Raw genomic sequence first — 26,336 nt, forward strand, 5'->3', positions numbered from 1 at the left:
GCTTCCATGAGTCTCTCAAAACCCTGGTTCTATATTTGGAACTGTGATTCAGTTAGACAGCATTACCTGTGCAAACCGTTGGGGGAAAGTCAAAAGGTTATTTTTTTTAACCAGGTTATCCAGAAGCCGGCTGCATCTTCAAACGCATGGTCCTGATCTCACAGATGTATACTTCCTTCCCGGAGAGATAAAATGGTTACCCGTGGCAAAACTATTGTTTTAATCCAATATCTTCAACGTGTTATTCTGCTCTTTGATAGAAAATGTGTTAAAGGTGCTCTAAGCGATGCTGGGTGACGGCACTTCTTGTTGATGTTCGAAGTATTTACAAACAAAACAAGGTTAGCTCGCCCCTCCCTCCTCCTCATCCCGTCCCCTCTCCCTCCCTTCCATGCTTCCGCGCACTAACCCCCACAACCCCCACCCCCAAATCCTTCTTGTCAGTTATTGGCTGCAACGCTGGAAGACTGTTATGTTGTGTGGTACAGGCTGGCACAGTTTATTTTTGTAGCCTAAAAAACGTGTGACATCGCTTAGAGCACCTTTAAGTCAATCGCACAGGCCGGTGATGGCAGTCTATGGAAATATAGGATTTAAACGTTGGTTTTACCCCAAGGCAAACGCCACATACTGTACATACTAAATGAAATTAATGGTTTACACAATACAGTAACGTGAGGTATTTAAATTAGCTGGATACATGGTTAAACGTAATTTGCTCTTACCAGTGTATTGCCGTGTGTAGCCTACTTCGTCCATAGCAATCCTCTCCAATTTCATTCAAACAAATCAGTCCCCAAAAGAACCAGGCAGGTCTGCCACGATCAAAATTTTCTTCAAAACTTGCCATTTCAGCGTGTAGCTTGCTAGCTCAAAGTTTGTTGTTGTTTTCCAAAGAGAATTGAGTTTGAGAACAGCAACAAACAGAGCGGAAGGTGAGGGACATGTCAGGCATTTATCCTGGAAATGTACTTCTGCTGATCCAAACTAGTATGTGAGTGATGTATTAAAAGGAGAATTCCGGTCGATTTCAACACATAGCTCTGTTAAATTGTTGTTTCTGTAGCTCTGTTGTAAATTTGGAGTGCTGTCAGTAGCGAAGAAAACGATCGGTGTTACCTACACCGTGTTATCCTCCTGCTAGTGTTAGCACCCAGGAGGGTGAAACCGGGCAAGTTTTAAACGTGCTTTTAGCCTCTTAACATGTTCAAAATGTCATTACTAGTGCCTACCCATGTGAAGTGATTCCTTCCAAGTGATTACAGTGAATCTGACTGCAGTACATGTGAAAGAAATGCATAAAAGTTGTGCTAATTCAGCTCTGTTTAGTTCCGGTGTTGAGATGGCAAGATGAGTGCTTAGGGACCATCTACAAACTACAACACCGAAAAGAGATAAGAAATATTTTCAAAAACAGGCATATGCTTATTTTTTAAAAGTAAGTGCTGTAATACAACTAGGAGACAAGTTATAATTGAGGTAAGTTTGGAGACACTACCTTTTTTAATCAAATTAATAAATATTTGTATATCTCTTTTCGGTGTTGTACTTTGTAGACGGTCCCCTAAGCACTCGTCTTGCCGTCTCAACACCGGAACTAAACAGAGCTAGCATAACTTTTATGCATTTCTTTCACATCTACTGCAGTCAGATTCACTGGGTTCACTCGTAAGGAATCACTTCACATGGGTAGGCACTTGTAATGACATTTTGAACATGTTAAGAGGCTAAAAGCACGTTTAAAACATTTCAACGTTTCAATCTCCTGGGTGCTAACGCTAGCAGGAGGATAACACGGTGTAGGCAACACTGATTGTTTTCGTTTTTCTCGCTGCTGACAGCACTCCAAATTTAAAAACAGAGCTATGTGTTGAAATCGACCGGAATTCTCCTTTAAGAAAAGCAAAGAAAACCCAAAACCCAGTATAAATTTCAGATTTTCTAGAAAGACTTATGAAAGAAACCTAATGTGCAAAAATACAGTACAAACCAAGTGGTTTTCAATGAAAACACTTGCTTATTTTTGCATGGTTGCTAGTGTCAACTTGTTGCACTTGTTGTCCCAGTTGTCGCCCCCTATTCATTACCATAGAGATTGTGAATTTGACTCAATTAGAAACTTTAATAATGAGGATGACAATGGACTGTAACTCCAGGTGTGGTTGGATTAGCGATCAAAAGTGAATTAATAGGCATCTGAATAGCATGTATTCAGTGTTTCCCTGTTGTGTTTTTGCCTTTGCCCAATGTTGTCTGTTGGCACCATATGTGCTGTGGATGGTGCAGTATAAACACAGATGCCAAATTACAGCACAATGTCCTTCATCCATTGTACTGAAATTACAGCATTTGTCCGAGGCAGCAGTGATATGGCGAAACATTAAAAATAAAATGCTGTTTAGTCTGTGCTTTATTTGCTTCAGGCTATCACAATTCAAACGATAGCCTTTGAAATAATGTTCCCTGTCCAAGAAGGGATTGCTAAATGGGCATAATATGTGCAAGATGGCAGCAAGCAGCATCTCTATTTCTGTCAGTCTCCGGCCCGGCTCTCTGGGCTACCGCTGTAGGCTCTGATGTCTCACATCAAGCTGCAGAACAGTGAGAAATAAGACACAAGTGATGGTGATGTGCCCTGACTTCTTTTTATGATGCACCAGGGACATCCTGGGAATTGAGGCTCCCGTGGGTTTTTTCTGAAGACACTTTTCATTCAAAACACTCCGACAGTCTAGTCATCCTCCGTTCTCTGCACTTGGAAGGCGCTGCTCTGTTTCCATGAATATCAAGGTGCAACTTAAAGCAACAGGATATGATGATAAGGTGTTAAATGTGAAATTACTACTATCGAGACAAAATCCACACACACCGATAATGATCTGCTTGAGAGAAGATCAATGCTCAAGTTGCCTTTTTATTAGTAGTGTATTAAATGAACTGGATGACTGTTGTGAACATAAGCTCTGCACTGGATACACGTACAAGAAAGGCACAAAGCATTTAAAAAAGGTAAAAGCCATTAACTCTTCTCTGCAGTTGTTTTCTGTGGCATCAAGCAATTGCCAAGATTAGTCAGTCTAATCACATCCTGTAACAGAGAACTGTCTCCACTGCCCCTGCAGGATTCTCAGATTTTAAAGTCAAGGTAACGCAGACCAAACTGGATTCTAATTAAAGTTGACATCAGGTGCCTCATGCTCCTTCCCCCCCTCCTCTTCAGGCTTTCATCTAAATGTTTCATGCAGAGAACACCAGGCCTTTCATGCCGTTAGCTCCTCACAAAGGAATAACAACTTCATCACACAAAGCAAACATAGACAGATTTACATTGACATCGGCACAGTGTCTGTTGCACCGACTTATATCAAGTGATGTCAGACCGATGCTGGGGCACTCGGCTGACATTTGTGTTTTTTTTGCAGGGACGTTTTTACAGATATTCATGGTGAATATGTGAGAGAGTAAATTAAATCAAATGGCTCAAAATGGTTTTCTAATGCATTCACACTGCACCATGAAGACACAATGCAACAAAATGTTAATCTTGGTGTGTTAATTCCAATAGGGTGTGACCTGCTGTGAACCCAAAGTGATTGTGTGAAAATAAATGTGACAAGTGGTGTCGGCCATACGTTGTGGGCTGGAAGGATGGCATTGTGGAATAGGATCAGTTTAAGCAACTCAGTGTCACTGCGGGTAAGAGCATCAGCTTGATGCCTGAACGTAAACACAAAATTGAATCCTTCTCTGAAATTGCAGACAACGTAGGTAGGCTAAATAATTGCCGAATAGAAAAATGAATACGTGGAAGGTAATTTTCTTCTTCTTATAAGTAGGAAGAGGGTTTATCTCTGTGTGAGAAAAACTGCCTTGAATTAAAGATGAGCACCCCCTGCCTTTTGTCAAGCTATTGTGAACAAAACAGCATACAGTACAGAATAACTACAGGGATGCAAAAATAGGTTTGGAATAAAAGTTCAGCTTTGTGGAGAAGCTGAACAGACTTACCATGACATGGAACTGCCTCCAGGCTGAGTAAGAGGGCTGTGTGCTGTTATTATTGGTATATTGGAATTGCAGACTGAAAATCTTGTCTCTGAAAAACCTAAAAATAAATTGAAGGTGCGCTGCTAATGAATACTAACAACTTTACCCAGACTGGTAGTTTGGTTTCTAATGTATCAGCCTTGAAAATAAAAAGGTAGATAGGGATACCATTGTTTTTCTCACCATAAAACTGTGATATTTGAATTTGTTTGTTTGTTTCATGGCAGACAATGACCTAATGCGAGCGTCATCTTTTGAGGCGAAGGACGTGAAATGAGCAGTGACCGTCTTGTGTCCAATCCTTCTCCCCGACTGTGGTGTCTTGCTGTGGGTTATTTTCTTCCTCACCACTCTGGCCTCACCCTTACACTTGACTTTAATGGAGACTGACAGTAAATCACAATTACCCATACAAGACACTTTAGAAATGGTTTAAGAAATGAGGCTGCTCTAATCTGAAGGTTGAACACATGGCCCGCACTGCACAGCGTTCTGTGAGGACACATCATAGGAAAGTTCAGAGGACACGCATTTACACCTTTTGTCCTTTGTCCCTAAAATATAGGAAACATTCTGCAAAAGGGAAGAGTGAGTTTTCCACGCGAAAGAAAACATGTTGTTCATCAAAATGATGGCTTATAAAGTATGCTATTGTAACAATTACTGCACACACACTTGCACAGAAATTACATCTTATATTTTTTATTTACACCTAAAAGAAACACCAGACAAATTTTGAAGCGGCAGACGTACTTTAGCAGGTCATGGATGTGGTACAATGTCTATAGAGTTAACCTGGGTTGCATGCAATGAAAGTACTTAGTTTTTCACATCACAATAAACTAAGACACCAGGGGTCTCATTTATAAAACTGTGCGTAGGATCCTTACTAAAAGTGTACCAGAAGCCAAAAATGGCGTACGCCAAAAATAATTCAGATTTATAAAACCGTGCATACGCATATCTGTAAGCAGGGTTCCCTTTATAAATCAGCGATTACCCACAAGTGTGCGTAGGTGAATCAGACTCTTATCCCGCCCTCTACACGTCCATTTTTAACCATAAAAAGTCAAAGGACAGCTTTGATATACCAGACCTAGATTTAACAGAACTATACATTATATCCAAACAAGCCTTAGTGATAAAGGTGAAGATTATATATAATATTTATTAGGGCTGTCAGTTTGGAAAGGATACTAGAATATCATAATCATGTAAAAGTGTAAAAAAAAAAAAAAAAAAGTTATGTGAGTTAAAATGTATTTAAGGCAACAAAAACACATTTTATTATATATATATATATATATATATATATATATATATATATATATATACACACACACACACACACACTCCTGTTAAAGAACTCCTTTAAGCTCCAAGATAAAAGTGCATTGAATGCAAATAAATTCAAGGACACTTAGCAGCCTGTGCATGCAACTGATTATCAATTATACATACAGTATACAATCACCTTTCTCAGTGCAGCTTTACTAGATAACTCAGACAATTGAAAACAAAAATGACAGACAATACATAAAAAGAGCAATGGACACCACAGCGAGTGCAACAAGCCTTATTGAGCCACACAAATTAAATAGCCTGACGCTTCTTATAGAATCAACAGCCGAATGAAACATCACCAAGGCATACAAAACACAGAGATGTGTCAACAATATAAACTCCATAGCGCGCACGCACACACACACACACACACACACACACACACACACACACACAGTTACCAGGCAAAGATCTAATTTGTACAATGAGTAACAACAATGAATGAGTTTGTTATTGTACTCACCTGTCTGAACAGTTTTATGTGTCTAAGATGTCTTTCACAAAGTGCTCCAGCCAGGTTCAACTTCTCTGCTTGTTCATCCTCAAAGCATCAAATAGCCAGTCCACTAAAACCACTGTGTCCCAGTGTAACCAGTCCACTCAGACTCTGTACCGCTGCACACCTTAAAGTTTCAAACATTTTGAGCTGAATAAGGCTCTGCAGTGCAGTCACATCAGGAATTAACAACCACAAACAGCACACCTCACTGAAGCTAGAAATCACCTGGAGGATCCACCATGAGCATTTTAGTAGGGTGCATGCTAGGTGGGTTAGGTAGGCTAAATGCTAAAATGCACACAACCTGTTGGTGATGCAAAATAATGGGTGTGTTTGATTTGTGTCACTTATTATGCTGGCCGGGCGGTGCATGGAATCAATGCTTAATTAAGTAAATGGACTGTTTTTATATAGCGCTTTTCTGGTCTTAACGACTACTTTAACATACTTTTTCTTTAACATAGTACAGGAACCATTCACCATTCACACACATTCATACTCTATGGCCGAGGCTGCCGTACAAGGTGCCACCTGCTCATCAGGTAAACATTCACACACATTTACACTCCGATGGCGCAGCATCAGGGGCAACTCGGGGTTCAGTGTCTTGCCCAAGGACACTTTGGCATGTAACTAGAGGGCCAGGGATTGAACCACCAACCTTCTGATTGGCAGGCGACCTCTCTACCACTTAGCCACAGCCGCCCCAATTAGTGTAGATGAAACCTTTTTAGCTATAACAAGATATCATATTGTCAACCATAACCTACAATGTACATTACTTAAAGTGATGGTTCGGAGTAATTTCACCCTAGGGTCCTTTGCACCATGATCTCGAGCCAAACACCCCCCCCAAAAGCTTTTTTCACCTGGGTCGAACATTGGGAGCGTTAGCGTAGCGTAGCGTTATCAGCTGAATAGCTTAGCGCAGAGGCTAATGGATCCGAAGTGTCTCTTAACATTACCCCACTAATAATGCCCGAAATGATACCAAACGTCTACAGTAGTACAAATAGGTTATGCACTCATAAAACGATGGATTGTAAAATTTGTAAGTACACCAGAAGTTTATGTAAATAACACTTGCCTGCTGGCTTCTGCTCTCTGCTGCTGCTGCTGTTACTACCGGGCAGTAATAGTGCTTAGGGACATTTACAAATTACAACACCGAAAAGAGATGCAACAAAAATATTTATTAATTTAATGATTAAATAAGGTAATGTCTCCAAACTTACCTCAATTATTACTTGTCTCCTGCTAGTTATACTACAGCACTTACTTTAAAAAATAAGTTAAATTAAAAAATATTTTTGTTGCATCTCTTTTCGGTGTTGTAATTTGTAGACGTCCCTAAGCACTCGTCTCACAGCAGCAACAACAACAGCAGAGAGCAGAAGCCAGCAGGCAAGTGTTATTTACATACACTTCTGGTGTACTTACAAACTTTACAATCCATCGTTTTATGAGTGCATAACCTATATATACTAGTGTAGACCTTTGGTATCATTTCGGTATGTATTAGTGAAGTCATTTAAGAGACACTTCGGATCCATTAGCTCACTCTTGCTAAGCTATTCAGCGGCTAACGCTACTCTACGCTAACTCTCCCAATGTTAGACCCAGGTGAAAAAAGCTTCTGGGGGGTGTTTGGCTCGAGGTCATGGTGCAAAGGACCCTAGGGTGAAATTACTCCGAACCATCACTTTAAATTAAAAGTACTGAACAAAGACTCAAAAAAGTACAAGTAGGCCTACACACGTGTTTTACTCTGAGAGTAAATGTAATTTGTTATGTCCATCACTGATGAATGTAGCTTATCGAAAACAGTAAAGGGTACATCCATCTGAATATTTTTTTTATAATAACATATTTTATTGATGCTTCCTTGTCCTAACATTTTGACATTTTTAGGAAACACGATTTGCTTTCTTGCTGAGTTAGATAAGAAGAATTATACCATATGGAAGAATGAAGCTAGAGTTAGTTGATGGATATCTTAGCTTAGCATAAAAACTGGAAACAGGCAGAAACAGCTAGCCTGGCTCTGTCCAACACAATATGCCTACCAGCATCCATAAAGCTCAGTAAATATGTTATATTGTAATTGTTAAATTTGCTTAATCCACTGTTCTGATCTACATTTGCAAAAACCTTGCTCTTCACAAGCCTCACAGTTTCATCTCCTGCCTGCCATTACATTGTTTTTTAAAACAAAATTACAATTACTTCTTTCCTCAAGATATCACCAGTTTTATTTACACAGAAACCAGATAAACCTTTTTATCACTTGGGTGAGGAAATTAATTACAATGTGAGATCCGTTACACTTTTTTCACCCTATTTCAGAAAGAAAATAAAAAACGTTTACACAATACATGTATAAAATCAACATATATAGAATGATTATCAATGCAATTTTGCTAATGTCTCTCTCAACCCTGCAGGGCTGTATAACACTGTCCGTGTTATTAGTGTAACATGCAACCATGAGGTATGAATGCATATGAATACATCCACGCAGCTGCTGACATTAATATTGTCCAATTCATGTTTGTTCATTAAAGTGTAATTGTTCAGCTCTCTGATAGATAGTATGTATGCATAATGACAAACCAAATAGATTAAACCTCTCTCAGCCATGACCAGTCTACTTTCAGTCTATTGCTCTGAGTCGCCTATGTAGTTGCCTGCAGTAAAATCTTTACACACACACACACACACACAAACAATATATATATATATATATATATATATATATATATATATACACAAAGAGAGAGACCAGGAGAATTGTGTATACATCTTCATTACAAGCATCAACTCCATATGGAGGAAAAAGTTGTTAAAGAGGAAAAGAACAGCGTTTCCATTATGTTTTTCATGTGCCCCAGGACAGTTTATTTTCTATTAGTGAACATGAACTACTGTCCCCAATAGACAGTCACAAGAGAGGGAAGGTTCTCTGCCACATATCACCTGCAAACTGATATAACAAAAAGCTGGCAGAAATGTGTTATTTGTGACTCAGGTTTGAAATAGGAGACTCAAATCTATAGAATTGTTCAGACCTTTGTAAATAACATCTCTAAATTGAGGTTATTCTGTCTCATTTTGTGGATGAAATGGAAAGAATTGTAAACTTATTTAATTTTCTTTTGCGTCTGTTGTTGTCTGTAAAGCATTTTTCCTGTGTGCAGCATGCATGTCCACACTAAGAGTATCCCATGTAACTCCTACCTTGATTACCTTATTTTGGCTGCTTTAATTTAGAATTTTGGAAATGATTTTTGTTTTTAAAGCCATGTACTGTATTATGACAGGTGCTCAGAGGGTATCGACTCAATTTCTCCAGACTAACAGAGATAAAGCTCTTTTGACTGGCTTTAGGGTTATTTTAAGGATAAAAGGTAAGCAAGCAGTGTAGAAAGATTTCTTAAACTTTTTGTAAGAACCTGCATGAGTGTGTATGAATCACAGAGTTTATCTAAGACACATCTGAAAGTCACCTAATGAATGTCACAAGGGGTCCTTTGAAAGTGAATCAGAAAGAGAAATCTGCTGGTATTATAGGAATATGGGCACAAATTTAAGGGTGCGTGCTGTCATCGTTGACATAAACCCCACTGGGGTTTAAAGATTTTTACCTTATTTCAAACACTGATTCCAAAAACGAAGTTCTTGTTGAGAATTTGAAAAACAAAATCAATCTATTATTTTAAAGAAATATGGCCATAAAGGTTACACACAATATACAAACATGACAGTACAGTACATACCGTGTACAGTATACAGGAATAAAAAAAATGTAAGTCTCAATATGTTTGTGAAAAAGTAAAACACTGAAAAGAGTGTATGGATGGTAATAAAGTCACACGTCAACTTATTCAGTTCAATTACCAGTGGGTTCATCTTTTCTGCAGCTTCTGAGTCGGTGAGGAAATGTAGCTCCATGAGTTCCTGATCTTTCCAAAGCTTTCTTGTCCAGAACTACTTAGATTTTATAACAGTCAGGGAATCTTGGGACCTTTAACTTCAATGAGCTCTGCATTTCTGTACAATATGAATACATAAATATAAGATGGGGAATGGTTCAATGAACAGGAATAAGAGATAAGACTATTGTTGGACTTCTACAGAAGCCCAACCAGCTCCTGATTTTAACTTGCAGTAATAAAACAATTCTAACTCCTCTGTGTAAACTTCATTTTGAAGCCTAATAAAATTACAGCAGTCACTGAAAAGTACGAAAAATATACCAATCTCAATCTATTTGCATATAGAGGAATACTTTGTATTATGTTTGTATTTATTGGTTTATTCTCAGGGTTGGTATTTACATCATTAACAAGATTTTGGCCAGCATTTAAGAGAAGCTTCAGTTGCCAAAACTGAACAAAATCAAAAGTGACAAATTATGAAAACAACAAACGATTATTGTCATTATCATTTCATCTGTCGTGATTCTTTGTGATTAATCGTTCGGACTAAATATTGCCAGAAAATTAAATTGCCTATCACGATTTCATTAAGCCCAGGTTGATGTCTTTAGTGTGCTTATTTTGCCTGATTTAAGTTCCAAAACCTAAAGATATTAAATTTACCATCAAATTAGACAAAGAAAAGCAACTGAGATGCTGGAACCATGATGACCATGTGATTTTTTTGCTTGAAAAATGGTTTGAACAGTTAAAAGGGGGAGTTATATGTTTAATAATGTATCTAGTCCAGATGTTCTGAAATAATACTGAATAATTGCGGTTTAAGCGCAGGTCATTGTAGCACTCCTTTAAATCCTAAACAGGGTACAATACAATACAACAGCTGTATCTTGAGCCAGAGAGGTGAAGGTAATGTTTATTAGTCATCATTTATAGTCATTTATGGCATGGATGGAGAGGCTTGTATTATATTGTAAGGAGTATTGAATCCCCCTGTTTTGCAGTCAGCTCTCAAATGAAATACACCCAAGGTCTTTTGTAAACAATATGTTGAACCGCCATCTTACTACTTTATGTGGCTGATCTTGTCAGACCCTGCTTATAATACCGTTGTCAGCAGCTGCATCACAAGCTTCTAATGGGTTTATAAGAGTAGCTACAATATGACACACAGTTATGTTGGAGACATTGCTGCTGTTTACGATGTCCATGAACAGAATCACAATTTGTTATACGATAAGCATTCAGTGAATCTACAAAAGCATTGCCATTCAATACCAAAGGCAGATTATCATTGATTTAGAGGAGGGGGTTTTCCAGAATATTTGACACATTCAATACCGTTCATTTTATGAATCTTAAAATGCAGCACTTCTAACATGAAATAATAATCAGAAGTTACAAAGTTACAAAGCAAAGCCATGCATAAAGTGCCTTGGAGTGCGTGACCGCTCAGTGAAGAATCTTGTCAGTACCATGACAACCATACGGCATGATTGCATTAAGTAAATGTTGAGCAAAGTGCTTAGAATTCAGCTGCCTTCAACTAGCACAGTCTGATGCCTCAGATAGGATGATTTTCAGTTGCTCTATTAGTGTTATTATAAAATGTCTCTTTATTGGAAAGGTAAAATGCTAAAAGTTGATTGAACTTAAGAGATAAAAGAGGGGTAGTCCAGAAGGAATATTATTCATATGAAGAGGACAACTGATATAATGCAATAACGGTAAATATTCTTTTCTGTTGGTGGCTACAATTTGCTTCAAGGCAGAGAATCTGCAATGCTGCTATCATTACTATGAACGGAGTTCCCTCCACAGGAGTATTCAGTTTAGAGAGACAAACAAAAGCATGATGTAAATACTCTCAGCAGTGAAGAAGCTCCTCTTCTCTTCTCTCTCTCCCTTTTCTGCCCATGATTAGCATTTCAAACAGTCCTTGTTTTGCATCAGCGCTTCATGCTTGTGTGCATGCCATCACAGCCTTGCAGGTGGTGGCCTGTCCAAGCAGTGGAGATGAAAAGCAGTGTGTATGTGTGTGTGTGTGTGTGTGTGTGTGTGTGTGTGTGTGTGTGTGTGTGTGTGTGTGTGTGTGTGTGTGTGTGTGTGTGTGTGTGTGTGTGTGTGCAGGCGTGTTTGGGAGGGTGCCTCTTTGTGGTAAGGAGTTGTCCAAAGGGATGGGACCTCTTTACAATGCTCAGAGTAAGTCTACAGGACAGCATTGCTTACAAATGCTACACAATCATAAATTCCTCAGTATTTGTGGTCCTCTGCTTTGATCGGCGGAGAGAGTCACAAGCAACTGACTGGATTCACATTCTGCTGCCGGAAAATCCACAAAATCTCTTTTTAAGTGTCTGCCAGCAGGCCCCGTCCAAACTTTGATTGAGTGCATCACATAGTGCCCAGCATATCAAGCACGGAAATATACGGATACAGTCCTTTGCAGTCGCTGCCTGTTTGGACTGCTTAAGGGTGCTGCTTCATTTTATCTTAAGTCAGTTGCTATTAGATTGTCCACTGCATGGGATTAACCCTAACCAAAATTGTGTTCAAACAAAAGGGAAATTAAAATAATGTGTTCCTGCAGTTTAAAGCTTAGCCAGGAGATATCTAATTAAATCTATATTGTTCTTTGCACTATCTGATGGGGCGTTCACTGTCTTCAGAGTCCAGTGTTACTTAAGGTGACTGCACCAGGCCGGAACAGGCTTGTACTGATTAGATGGAGCTCCTGTCTTGCTACCGTGCCACCTAAAAACATTTGAAAGAACAAAATGTCACACAACTCTGGTTTTGTTCATTTCCATCACAATTATTTCAATATATTGTAAAGAAGATAAAGCTCAGGGATGTGATGTCATTTTATTCAATTCAATTCAATTCAATTTTCTTTATAGTATCAAATCATAACAAGAGTTATCTCAAGACACTTTACAGAGAGAGGAGGTCTAGACCACACTCTATAATTTCCAAAGCCCCAACAATTACAGTAATTCCCTCAAGAGCAAGCATTAGCAGTGGCTGTTGCGACAGTGGCGAGGAAAAACTCCCTTTTAGGAAGAAACCTCGGCAGACCCAGACTCTTGGTAGGCGGTGTCTGACGGGGCCGGTTGGGGGTGTGATGAACAGTGGCAATAGTAGTCACATTAAAGATAATGGAACAGTGACTTCGAAGGTAGTCGTTGTTGTATCAAGTATACAGGGGTGTAGTGCAGCCGGAGTGCACCGGAACGACACTCCACCACTTTCGATTTTCTCCAAGTGAGAAAATAGAAGAATATTCTCAGTTCGTATAATCTGAATGAAATGAAATGAAAGTTGTCATTATTCAGACTTAAGGTGTGTTGACTGATTCACGACATCAACTCATGCATTGAGTAACATGGAAGAAAGCATTCCACCTTAAAGGTTGCCAACTGTTAACTAGCAAAGATGAGCAAAACATCCTGACATTTTATGGTTATAGTTGACTAATGTATGGAAACTTGCCACTGTAGGAACAGGTTACATAGCCTTTGAGCCCCAAATCTGCTACCTAAAAAAATACCACTACTCCCCTGCAAGTATATAAATTAATTTGCCCCACCTTTACCAGCTGTAACATTAAAGTGATGTTTACATCAATGCATGAATTATTATAATTCAATAATATAATATATATTATTCTACAATGGGCCATTTTGCATAATAACTGCATAACTTTTTCTCTTGGTATTTTAAGTATATCTTGATGCTAATACTTTTGCACTATTACTTAAGTGAAGTCTTGATTGTGGGACTTTTACTAGTGTTTTTTACATTGTGGTATTATTACTTTTACTTATGTAACAGCTCTGAATACTTCTACCACTGCTCTCTTCTCTGATCAAGTTGTTTTTTTAGCCCAATATCATAAATCACAATTCGCCTCAGGGGGCTTTACAATCTGTAGAACACAGAACACCCTCTGTTCTTTTTGACCCTCTTCTGTTTTATTCTATTGTTTAATAGTATAATCTGATGGACCACATGACTACTGGGTATCTTTTGATCACTGGCTGCATGCTGCCAGTGCTTACTTGCCCCTGTGTCACTGTAAAATGTTTCCCCCAGGAATCGTACACGTACAAAAAATGCCTTTCTAAATGCAGTGGGGTTTCCTTTGGACGTCAGATTTAATTACATGGGTTTTACTGTTCAGTATTAGTTTTCATCTTATTTTATGTTTGTCCTCTTGGCCCCATCATTCACCAGATTATGGAATTAGGTTTTCTGAGCCAACTGTGCCTGGCGGAGAGCAAGAGGGTTGATATAGCCAATGGGAGCAGTGATTATGCTTGATTGTGGAATCTCTCAGCATCAGAGGAGAGCTTACTAAAATAAAAATTTATGATGAGTATTCACAAGTCTGTCGGCCCCTGTTTAGCATAAGAGTAATGCAATAAAAAAAGGAGAAGATTTACCGTATGACAGCATTTAAGCGTCTATAAATATCATGCCTACTAAAGCCATTTTGTGTTATGTCTTTAGTGACTCAAACTAATGCAGGCCTTACCTTTGTGGTCTTTACTTTATTTCCAGAGATGCATGACCAACCAGTGAGGTCAGGGAGAACTCGGCACTCTTCCCCTTCCAGACACGGCTCCATTTTACACCACCACTTGTGATGAACAATAGAGGCTGGAGAAAAACACACCACAGCCGAAGGTCACTTTTTAGACAGAAGGACGTCATAAAAGGTTGTTTGGAAAAAATGAGATGCCACATTCTCTGGTCCTTGACCGCCTCAGTATCAGTGGACTCTGGTGAAACTGACTAACCTGACTCCACTTTTATAAATAATATATTCATGTCATGTCAGAATATTTCTGGTTAAGAGAGGTAGAAGAGGGTCCCTGTAATAATACCTTCCACACAAGAGGGCAGAGCCCTCGTTGTCCCCGCCACCTGTCCTGGGAAGCAGGAGCACTTGACAGTTTGAGAGCGTTCCTCAATCTTGTTCTTATTGCAGCAACGATGAGCAGCAACCACTTCACAAGTCCCTGTCCTCTCTTGCGACGACCCTGAGGAAGAGAATTTAGAGGAAAGATGACCCTTTTTATATACTATGTTTTGCATGTAAGTAGAGGCAGTTTGAATGACTTCAGCATTACAGATGGTAGCATTATAATCAAATTGCAATGCTTTACTGGCTGTATTAGATGTTACATTTAAATAAATGTGGTAGTCTTTTTGTGACATTCATTCAGATGACCAAATAAGCACCATCATACAATATAAACCCTCATTTTGATGTTTCTAAAGCTACAGCACCACCAAGTGGAGAAATAGAATCAGCAGTCATGCCACAGTCAAGTAAAAACACATTAAATGTCAAAACACATTAGCAGCAATCTGCACTTTCAGATACCTAATTTTCCGATTGCGTGAATTTAGAGAAGCGAGCTGCATAAACAGCATGAAGAGAAATATCTGACCAACACAACATGCTTCTGCATCATTTCACCAAAAAACAAATAAAAGGAATTGAACGTTGCTTTTGGTGATTATCACACCGCTGATGATTCATGCTGATACACAAACTGATTTTTTCAGTTGAAGAGGTGCAACAAGGCAGAATTAAAAACATAAGGAGGAAAAACTCATGCATGCATATTGCTAATTTAGAACTGAGGCGTCTGTGTGGCTGCTGCATGACCAACAACACCTGCACTGGAAGGTTAATTTATAATCAAAGCAGGGTTTCAAATCGGACAACAATCAAAGCAGAGATCAAAAAATGAAACACGTAGGCTAATTATAAAAATCAAAGACAAATCTCAGCTTTCATTTTTGGAGTTATCCATGCGTGGCACGGGTGGAAAGTAACTAAATACATTTACTCAAGTGCTGTTGTACAATTTAGAGGCACTTTACTTTACACGTCTACATTTCAGTTGGAAACATCTAAAATCTAAATTCATAATAACAATCTTATGAAATATATATTAAGGTATCCATAACAGGGGGCTTATTTTATTTATTTTTTACAAACAGTACTTTTACTTTTTCAATTTCCATGATGCTACTTGCTATTTTTTAAATCAATGGCTTTAACTCGTAATAGAGTACTTTTCCATTATTTTATTGGTGCTTTTATTTAAGTAAATGATCTCAAAACTTCTTCCACCCCTGCTGTAATAAAATAATCTGTCTCTCATGTGATATAGAGGTAAAATGTTCCGTATGTCATATACAGTAACATTATGTTATGGCAACAAAGTGCATGGCCACTCATCACTCTGGGGTGGCAGTAGCTCAGTCAGTAGGAAGTTGGTAACCAGAGGGTTGCTGGTTCAAGTCCCCATACGGACCAAAGTATGGCGGTGGACTGGTAGATGGAGAGGTGCCAGTTCACCTCCTGGGCACTGCCATGGTGCTCTCGAGCAAGGCACCAAACCCCCAACTGCTCGGGGCGCCTTTCCATGGGCAGCTCCCTCACTCTGACATCTCTCCATTAGTGCATGTAGGTACTGATAGGGCTGGGCGATATGGAGAAAATCAAATATCACAATATTTTTGACCAAATACCTCGATATCGATACCACAACGATATTGTAGTGTTGACTATTGGTGCTTTCACAAAATATTTACACAATGAGATTTTTGATAAATAATCATCAGTAATGTGGATATAATGACTAAGTGGGTAAAGGCAAATAATAGAACAGTTACAACAGCCTGGTAAATAACTTTACTGTAATGCAGCCTTTAAAACCAGGAAAAGACAACGCTTATGTCATATTACGATATTACCATATCCAAAATCTAAGACGATATCTAGTCTGATATCAAAATATCGATATATAATAGATATATTGCCCAGCTCTAGGTACTGAGCATGTGAGTAATAACAACAGAGTGAAAACATTGTAATTTCCCCTTGCGGGATTAATAAAGTATACATTACATTAATCCCTTTTACACCATCTTAACCTTAATATTCCCATCTGTGGATTTCCTGTTTTACTACCAGGTTAAAAATGCAAAACTATATTTAGATGACAGTTAGAAGCACAGTGAGTTTCAGGTTCTTGTTGCTTAAACCAAACTCCAGGCGACTGGGCTGGTGACCAGGAGCCATAATGAGTCCCTCAGGGGGGGTGACTGGTCTGGTTGGGTCTGAAACCTACCTGTCTGTCCTCGGGAGCTTTGGTTGCCAGTGGACACAAGCTGGCTGCAGAAGCCTACTATACAAAGAAGCAGGAGGCTCCAGTGTAATGGCCGGGCCAACATGTTCAGCATCATCTTGCCTGCACAAACAAAAAGGTAATGCAACCTTAAGAATTAGATAGGCCAGTACTTACTCCCTTAAGTGTGTGACCATAAACTTAATTATTTTGAGTTCTGGTATCTCCTGACCTCTGATATGTGATTCATAAAATCATTGCATCTATTTGCTCAATCATGACTCTCACATATCTGAGCTAAGCCACGGCAAATCAAAGAAATGCCAATAAAAGCCCGATCAGAGGCCTGACTTTGGAACCAGATCTGAGTGGGTCCTTGCACTCATTTCTGACTCACATTATCCCTTCAGCTGTAAACATCTCTGCAATCAAAGCTAATTTCTCCATCCAAAATAAGTTGTTTTCCACATGAGTCACACAAAAACTGGGACGTGGTCTTTTATGTCCAATCACACAGCAATATCTAATGCGGGACAAAGATGACATAAAGTGAAAAACAACTGCTTAATGTTTGCTTGAGGCATTTTCATTCACCACTTACCCCTTACTTATAAAGTATAGGGCTGCAACTGATGATTATTTTAATTACTGATTAAATATTTAGTCAATACAATATGCCCTTTTACAATTTCCCAGAGCCCTAGCTTCAAATTGCTTGTTTTGACTCCAACACTTAAAGATGTTCAACTTAAAGCTCATGTTAAAATAAAAATTAAAAATTAAAAAAGAGAGAGAAAAGGGAGAAAATACTTAAATCTAAACAACTGGAACCAGCAAGTTTTGCCATACAAGTAATCGACTATCAATATAGTAGGCATTTCATTATTTTCTGTTGATTGACAATGAATCGATTCTTTTAATTCAGATTTAGTTTAACACATAGGCTACTGAACATTCATATTCAGTGACAAAGCTATCATTTCTCATTAATCAACAGCTAATAACCCATGAACATACCTTTTTTGTCAAATTTGTGCTAAAACAATATACTGTATATCAATCAATAATCATCATCATCATAAAAGTGAGTCTGCCTGCCTTTTACCATTACAGAATAAACATAATAGATCTAAATAAAAGACATATTGAATATTGCCAGACTTTGAACTGATTGTAATGGCAACTTTAAATATTGAACCACTTTACCTCTGCTCAGGTTATTGATATGAATGATAAGCCGCTGCAGAAGCCTCCAGTGTCTGAGTTTACATCATGCATACTGTGATCGTTTCAGCCAGGATGCAAAAGTTTGCAGTTGATATGATCCACCAGTTTCAGAAGTGTTCTGCCTCAATTCAGAGCGGTGTACAAGCGAGAGACACAAAAAAAAAAAAGTCGCGAGACGCCCGTCTGCTGCTAAATAACTCCCAGCTGAGAGAGCAGTCAGCTCGGTGAAAACCTGCACTTTCACACTTGAGCTCCTCTACCTGGACTACAGGCGACCTTTTTTAGGGCAGAATGAGATGCGAGAGATACGTTGGTCTGTCTGTGAACACAGCAGGGTCCCTCCGACGAGCAAAGCCTGCCAGCTTTTCCCGTCAGGAAAATTAAAACTTAATCAAGACAGAAACCATCTGTCCCCCCGGACAATATGCGGCCACTTTCATTAGCGCCCTATAAGAAGCTTAAAGAGAGTATCGACATCCTGTCACGCGGACAGACAAAGGATATATAAACTGCATCTGAAGGCCAAGTCCGGTTCTCACGAAATATTTCGTCTTTTCTGGCCTTTTTATTTACGCTGTCACATTCTCAAACAGCAAAAGTGAGATTTTTCCCACTTGTTTGTTTGCTTCACAGGTTCCTAGAATAAAAAATTGTATTTGCAACCCACTAATGAAGCAGATCACACCACTCGAAGCAAAATGTAAAACTGAGCTATAAATATTCAATTAGGCCTCAACCTACAAGTATAATAAGTCCCGAAAATAATACAAATATTTTTGTGATTGGTATTAAAGAAATAGTTCCGTCATTTTAGGAAATTCCACGTCATCTTAATCTTGTTGTCCTCGGGTCAAATTTGACCTGTTTTTCGTATCAGAAATGTGGGTTTCTTTTACCAAATTGTCAAAAAATATGCATGTACATTGTATGGAATACAACATTCTTCGTAGATAAAAGTAATGATTACTTCCATGGAGTTTTGGGCTTTTTATTCAATTTTATAGCATTTGGAAAAACTAATTTAAATGGTCTCCTACTCAACATCTTCTGATCTTAACTATATACTTTATTTAAACTCAAAAATTTGATATAATGTAATTTAAATTAGGATTATTGACCATGAATAAAAAGTGTTGAAAAAAGTGACCAAAACGCCAGAAAAAGTTAGTTTTTGTGTGTGTCAAAAAGTCCATGGTCAACGGGAAGACAACACAAGGGTTAATAACAGACTTACTACCAAGTCAACTATGTTTTAAATAACGTATGTGTTGTGGGTGTAACCCAGTTGCAGCTAATACACTTACAGTTCTTAAAAGAGATAAACAGTAAAGCTGAAAGAAAATCTGGTGAAAGAGGCTTCCTCTACAACCATGATAATACAACTTTATTAGAGTATACAGTGCACATCATTATTCTCCTTTGATTGACAGGGAAATAGCTACAATATAATAAGTCAAAACAGGACAAATACATCAAGAAGTAAACAACATACTAATAGAAAAAACAATGCTTAATGAGAAATGAGTCCATCTTCATAAGACAACCAAACCAATCCCACAAGTGAGACCTCACTCATATTATTTACATCATTAGTTGTGCTACTGCATTGGGATGCAGTCCATCTGTCGCCAGTGCTGAGTGCTGTAAGGATTGTTCAGGTGGTGAAATTGAGCTTGAAGAGAACCGTCTGAGGCGTGGTGACGTCAGCCACAGCCAGTTCCTGTCCGTCTGACAAGCCCAGCTCTGCATCAAAGATAAAAACACATGCGTAATGTTCTGTGATCATGAAAGTCAGCAGCTACTTTACTTTGGAGGGACTGGGAATGATTGGATTACCGCTTTGTCTTACCTTTCAGTGTTTTACAGAGGTTTGGCCTGGTTCGTTCCTCGATGGACTTTACCGACTGGAACAAAGATGTAATCGTAGTTTATCATTAAATGTAGGAAGAGTGCGTAACATAGCTCTAGCAAGGCACTCGTGGTTCGACTGGTCATGACTGTTTTCCCAAGATGGCGCCTGCCTGTATACCCGAAGGTACTGTCTTTCTAAACTATCTTTTTAATAAACTGTCTGTACACTTATAAAGTTCTCAATGCTTCGGTTTACATGCAGGGACCATCATTATGCTACCGTGGAAGTGTGGTGCTATTTTGAGCCTTGTTAGTGGTTCAGAAATAGTGATTTATTTTTACTCTACAAGTGCCCCGAAAGCCTAGCGTTAAGCTAATCAGCGGTTTGCGCTAGCTTGTTTCAAGCTAGAGACACATTAGATTAGCATGAAAGCATATCCCGGAGAACGGTCGACTCGGTACACGTGTTATTAACCCCTAGGTTCATTTTGTGCTGGAATTGTCCTTTAAATCCCCCTTGCAATACCATGATACAGTGCCACTCGAGGCAGGCAATCAAATTTATGAACATCAATATCGAAAAGTTAATTCAACATAAAATAAATAGCACAAATGTAGTGTCAACATAAAAAAAACACAGCTTTTAGCCGGAGAGCGCAGTTTTCATTGCGTGCTACAACAAAAACTTTCAACCAGGAAACGTTTGTTCGTTCCTCGGGAGTGTTTTGATCCAAACCACGATCTTTTTCCTCAACTTAACTAGAGGTTTTGGTGCCTAAATTTAACTGCCGGAGCTCTCGGCTAAAGACAACCAGCAACTGCTGCTCGGATTTTATCGTTCTATTGCACTATAGACGGTTCACGTTACAGCGCTTTACTTAGTTTGAAAAACTTTTACTTTAGGTATATATACATGTATACATGGTCTACTGGTGAAGTAGCATTGATAACTTTGAGGGGGGGGGGGGGATACAAAATAATTCAGCAGAGGCAGGGATATGTAGACCAGAAAGGGGGAAATCCCATGCACCCCTCCCGGCAAATTGCACCCTTAATGTAGGTGACCAAACACCATGTAGCATTCTCAAATGGAATACTGTATATTACCTGCAAATACAGCGTCTTATTCTTCCCTTCCAGAGTTGTGGTGATAGCCGGGGATTTCATTTGTCTGGAAAACATTTATACATCATTTTGACCAAATCCTTGTTATTTTTTCCAAAAGAAGAAAGTTTTTTTTCTGAGTACTTACAGTGAGGCGTTCTCTGTAAGGTACTCCAAAACCTCCTGTAATTTGGCAGAAGGAGAGAACTGAAGATCCTGAGGCACCTGGCTGCATGCTGAACAATTTTCCTGCCGATCAAAGATGATGTGATGAGTAAACTGGTTATGCACGTCACGCTGCCGACAAGACCGTTTCTGGTGGTTACAGTTACTAACAATCACTGCAGCGTGGGGCGCAACAAACCTTCCGTTCAGCTTCAAAAGTGTAGGTGTACAGTCCATCCACGTCATTGAAGACCATGTAATTGTTTAAAGGAATATACGCACTGCAAAAGAAAATCGGATGTTAAAGTAATATTCATTTGACAAATAGCAGATAACTGGTGTGGCAAATTAAGAATTGTTTGCTGCTCCTGACCTTGTAGCAATCTTAAAAACCTCCGTGGCACAGGCAGCTATGGAGAACAGAGACTAAATTAATTTAGCATTTGCTAACCCCCCCCCCCCCATCAAGCTTTGGATTTCTCCACATGCCGGTAGTAGGGCAGTGTTTTTTGTTGCCTTTCCAAAGCCAAAATAGCCAACTTGCTCTGACATCTCACCTTTACATGTGTGTGTATTTCGGACCTCTTTGTGTGTGTGTGTGTGTGTGTGTGTATGTTTGTGTATAATAACAAAGGGGATTAATAATGTAGGTCTTCTTCTTCTAGGAACAAGCTTTTATTCTGCTTTTGTTTACGTCTGCGTGAAATCGAAGACCTTGACAGGAATAGCAACAGTAACTAAAGGGGGCTTAGCCAAACGTCTTTTTCTTTTGACATCCCAGATATAACAATATTTTTTGTAATATGTTCTTTCTGTCTGAACAACAGCTACTGCCTCAAAAACATCTGAGTGTCATACCAGCAATAACAGCATTAGTTGATGCCACAGCAGGAATGATCCTCTTCACAACTCCTGTGGCACAAAAAACAGGTTTTTATTATGTAAATTTTTTTTAAATATAATTATAATGGGAAAGTTATCAGAAACAACACTGACATACTACATTAATGATAAATTAATGTCTCTTAATTCACCTTGAGTGAGTCTGTATGTCACTCCTGTAATGTTAAACTCTGCAGCTCTTTCTTGGGCTCTTTCAAACACCCACTGGATGTGCTCTGGGTTGTCTCCATCTAAGCTGGTATCTAGTTGAAAAAAAGATACTGTAGTTAGCCTTAACATAATAATGTACACAGACAGAAGGCCAATTTATGTGATTAAATATGTGTGTGTGTGTGTGTGTGTGTGTGTGTGTGTGTGTGTGTGTGTGTGTGTGTGTGTGTGTGTGTGTTGGGGGGGGATATTACCTCCAAATGGCTTTTCTTTTGGCCACTGTAAGATTCTGGCATATTCAATGCAATGTTCTGGTAACCTAGGCATTGACGCAATGGTGCACATGGGGAAATTAATCTGTGGATAGTAAAATTAAGGTCAAGCATAAATGCAATTAAAGGAGCACTAGAAACCCTTTTTTCAGTTTTACACCATGAAATCAGACAGCTAGAATAATAAATGTGATAAAACTATGAAACAACTGATTGAAGCTGTCCATGGAAAAGTTAAATCATCCCATTCTTACTTAATTGATCTTTTTCGTGTGTTTCGGCAAAATCTGTGATGCAAAACAGTCACTGCTGTGCTGGTTTTACGCTTCACCTGCCCGTGACACGTTTTTCTCAGATTTTCTGGCAATATTTATTTTTCTGTTCGGCCTGGTAGCTATCACTGCTTATGTTAGTGACCCAAATCGTTTTTCTTCTTCAAGCGAACACCTGTTGGTGCAGATGGAAATGTGAAACATCACCTCCTGTGCACCACAGATGTTTTCTCCAACACAAAACACAAGCTGAACAGCAGATGTGAAAGCGTTTGTAAAACAGGTTGAGTAACTATTCTGTCATGTCATTCGCCCATTAATAAGAAAAGAACAGTTTATTCTACTGGATTTACATGAATCTAGTGAAACTAGTAGATCAATTGCTGCTGAATAGTGACCTGTGGCGGGTACAGCTCCAATGTGCAGTCGATGCATGCAGTCATGCCTGGCAGAATGACACGAGCGTTTCCTTTTAAGCCCTCCGTTCCTCCATCAATGAGAGGAATGATGGAGCTGGGGTCCAGGACGCCGTCTTCATAGCTCAGGAGGGATATCTAGAGAAGGCAACATCCATCATAACTCACCACTGACTACACACCACGCCCCTTATATGCAAAGGTATATCAAGCGAACACAACACTCAGATCCCTCTTTCATACCAGCATCCCGTTCATCCAGCGTCTGGCAATGATGGAGTCCAGTCCACAGACGATGATGTGGAACTCTGCAACGAGACGAGCGTTTTTAAACCTCCGAGGTGCTTACTTGGTAAGCTCTGCTAAACCACTGTAGGTCTTGTAAGAAAAACACTCACGCCTGTAGAAAGAGTCATCAAAGTCTTGGATCTTCTTAAAGTGACTGCATGTTATTAATAAGGAATCAAAATCACGGTCAAGATATTTTACACACTGTAAACTAAACCCGAGTTGTTTCTCAACTGTAACATCTGTTGCTGCAAAGGATACGGGACCACTTTACATCCAGGGATACGACTGTTGATGAAGTCGGCAGCAACTTCTGCCTTTGGTCGTCCAACATCTTTGGATCTAAATAGATGCATATAACAGTTAATAGTTATAGGACATATGAGATGCCGAATGTAATCAGATTTTATCACACTGGAATTGTTACGGTACTACAGTCACTGAGAGGAATTTTCAAGTAACTCGGTCGCAGGTACAGATCACATGGTATCTCTCATTTCTTTTTAACTGAGGGCTATACAATATAAGTGATTGTGCAGATTAAACACCAGATTTTGTTGAAAATCAAGCATTTTATATTCATATTTGAATATTTTAATTCAAGTGTATTCCTTGAAAACATAACGGTTAAAATGAATCCTTCGTGGGCGCCCGGATAGCTCAGTTGGTAGAGCGGGCGCCCATATTGTATAGAGGTTTACCCCTAGACGCAGCGGGCCCGGGTTCGACTCCGACCTGCGGCCCTTTGCTGCATGTCATTCCCCATCTCTCTCCCCTTTCATGTCTTCAGCTGTCCTGTCGAATAAAGGCCTAAAAATGCCCAAAAAATAATCTTTAAAAAAACAAAACAATAATTAAGCCTTTGTACGAACCCTGACTATTATACCATACTATCTTTCTGCATTATGTAAATAGAGGAAATATTATAAAAACGTAAATGAGTATCTCACACCTTTTTACCACACATGTCAAATATTAAACTACTGTTAAAACTACGTATCATGATGATCAAGAACAAAGGTGATGCCTACCGGAAAAGAAACTGCCTGTTGAGGTTGGACACATCAATCGTGTCCATGTCAACCACATGAATAAGGCGAAATCCAGACAGGGCCTAAAACAAAACAAGACTAATTATTATTAACTTATCTAAAGATGCAAGCAGTGAGAATAGTTTGTGTGTTTGCTCATCTTACACTTCAACAGTACACTCATTTAACATAGATTAAAGCTATTTCCTACCAGGTTTTTGAGGAGCTCACATCCAAGTCCTCCAGCACCAATGACCAGAATCTTGCATGTCTCCAACAAGAACTGTAGAGACTGAGATGAAAGAAGAAAAAAAACTTAATTTAAGAATAAGAACGTACTGGGATTTGAAATATCACTACCACTCGACAGTGTGAAGCTACAAGCTTTATCACACGCGTTAAAAGAGGTTTCCATGAAAGTATTTCTATGTCACCTCAGTGCTTGGCTCAAAGTCAGGATGGGTGAACGGGCCAGGTCTCTCCAAAAACTTCCTCACATGATTCCACCGGCCATCCCAGTCGCAACCACCGTCCCTGTGTCCACCATCTACAGCCATTCTGGACACACAACACACCATATACTGAACTTACAGTACAAGTACAAGCACTTAAATGAGCACATTTCTCCCTACTCATCGCTCTAATAATTAGAATCCAAGAACTCAATATATTTATACTATTTCATACTAACAGGAAATTATATAATACCACATATCAGACATCAACTGTAAATTTGGATTGCCACTGTGAATTTAACTTTCTTTCTTTCTTTTCTTTTTTTTACCACTATTGTTTTTACACACCGCTTACCAATTCTAAGGTTTCTACTTTTAATTGTGTGCATTGCATTGTGGGATATAAGTACACATCACACTCACAAGTGAAGTATTTATAAGAATGCATTTATGAGTTGTTTGAGTGTACACACTAAATACTCAACACCTGCTTAGGATTCGTATGGAACGTTAGTATGAAATGGTACACAGCTACTGGAGGCTACGTGCATTTGGGATTTGTCATGAAAGGAGGATGCAGGATTGGTGCAGCAAGGGTCTCTGCGATATGTTTGATACTGTGAATGGATACATTGTGTGAACGAATTGTACAAACAGCTAACTGGGTTATTAATGTCCCTAGCTAAAATGTTTATGTTCATGTCTCCTGGCCAGGCAGCCGCTGCTCGGAGCGCAACGCAAACCTGCTGCCAGTCAGAGACCTTTATTTTGCATTCGTCACTAACTTCTCAGTCAGGTCCTCTATTCGCCTTCTTTTCTTCTCCCTGGAAGAAGAAGAGTAAAAGGGGTTTAAGCAAGCCGGGATAACGACAATAGGCGCGAGTTTATCTACGATAAAATCATATTTTTCGTTCATTTAAACTTACGGCTCCTCGGCATCCGCCATACTTTCACGGTCCCATGTCCCCGATTGTGTCTGCTGTGTTCCCGAGTGTCAAAGCTGCACACAGCAGCAGAAACTGCCCATACAGGGACAACGTATTTTTTTTTTATCCTCCTGCTTGCCTTAACGTGGGTCTGAATAAAAAAACAAGGTGGTGGTTTCTTTTATTGCCTACATTGTTTAAACAACTGCCATGAGAAATTCGTTTCTTTTAGATGTTGTTTTATATGGTGCTGCTGCGCATTGTAGAACGCAAGTCTAGAACTCCAAACACTTCTTC

General features: G+C 39.1%; 2 protein-coding genes across 4 annotated transcripts; both read right to left on the reverse strand.

Moving 5' to 3' along the window:
- Nucleotides 1-9,736: 9,736 nt before the first annotated feature.
- Nucleotides 9,737-18,645, reverse strand: LOC120559852 (chemokine-like protein TAFA-4). 2 transcript variants are annotated; one of them, XM_039801896.1, is made up of 5 exons: nucleotides 18,186-18,645; nucleotides 16,983-17,102; nucleotides 14,718-14,873; nucleotides 14,366-14,490; nucleotides 9,737-12,582 (listed from the first exon to the last, which is right to left on the reverse strand). In XM_039801896.1, the coding sequence occupies exons 2-5, from the start codon at nucleotides 17,095-17,097 to the stop codon at nucleotides 12,571-12,573; spliced, it is 408 nt and encodes a 135-aa protein (XP_039657830.1). In that variant the 5' UTR covers nucleotides 17,098-17,102; nucleotides 18,186-18,645; the 3' UTR covers nucleotides 9,737-12,570. The 2 variants fall into 2 exon arrangements, with proteins under 2 accessions (XP_039657830.1, XP_039657829.1); XM_039801895.1 differs by lacking the exon at nucleotides 9,737-12,582 and adding an exon at nucleotides 12,943-13,128.
- Nucleotides 18,646-19,569: 924 nt separating this feature from the next.
- LOC120559206 (NEDD8-activating enzyme E1 catalytic subunit-like) lies at nucleotides 19,570-26,283 on the reverse strand. 2 transcript variants are annotated; one of them, XM_039800755.1, is made up of 18 exons: nucleotides 26,040-26,283; nucleotides 25,899-25,937; nucleotides 25,093-25,216; nucleotides 24,870-24,950; nucleotides 24,659-24,741; nucleotides 23,889-23,969; nucleotides 23,738-23,781; nucleotides 23,583-23,647; nucleotides 23,322-23,477; nucleotides 22,634-22,736; nucleotides 22,361-22,471; nucleotides 22,185-22,238; nucleotides 21,700-21,736; nucleotides 21,526-21,607; nucleotides 21,310-21,410; nucleotides 21,165-21,228; nucleotides 20,056-20,110; nucleotides 19,570-19,949 (listed from the first exon to the last, which is right to left on the reverse strand). In XM_039800755.1, the coding sequence occupies exons 1-18, from the start codon at nucleotides 26,057-26,059 to the stop codon at nucleotides 19,861-19,863; spliced, it is 1,389 nt and encodes a 462-aa protein (XP_039656689.1). In that variant the 5' UTR covers nucleotides 26,060-26,283; the 3' UTR covers nucleotides 19,570-19,860. The 2 variants fall into 2 exon arrangements, with proteins under 2 accessions (XP_039656689.1, XP_039656690.1); XM_039800756.1 differs by having other exon boundaries at nucleotides 25,875-25,937.
- Nucleotides 26,284-26,336: the final 53 nt, after the last annotated feature.

Source organism: Perca fluviatilis, chromosome 5 (assembly GCF_010015445.1).
Source record: "Perca fluviatilis chromosome 5, GENO_Pfluv_1.0, whole genome shotgun sequence".
NCBI classification, from domain to species: domain Eukaryota; kingdom Metazoa; phylum Chordata; class Actinopteri; order Perciformes; family Percidae; genus Perca; species Perca fluviatilis.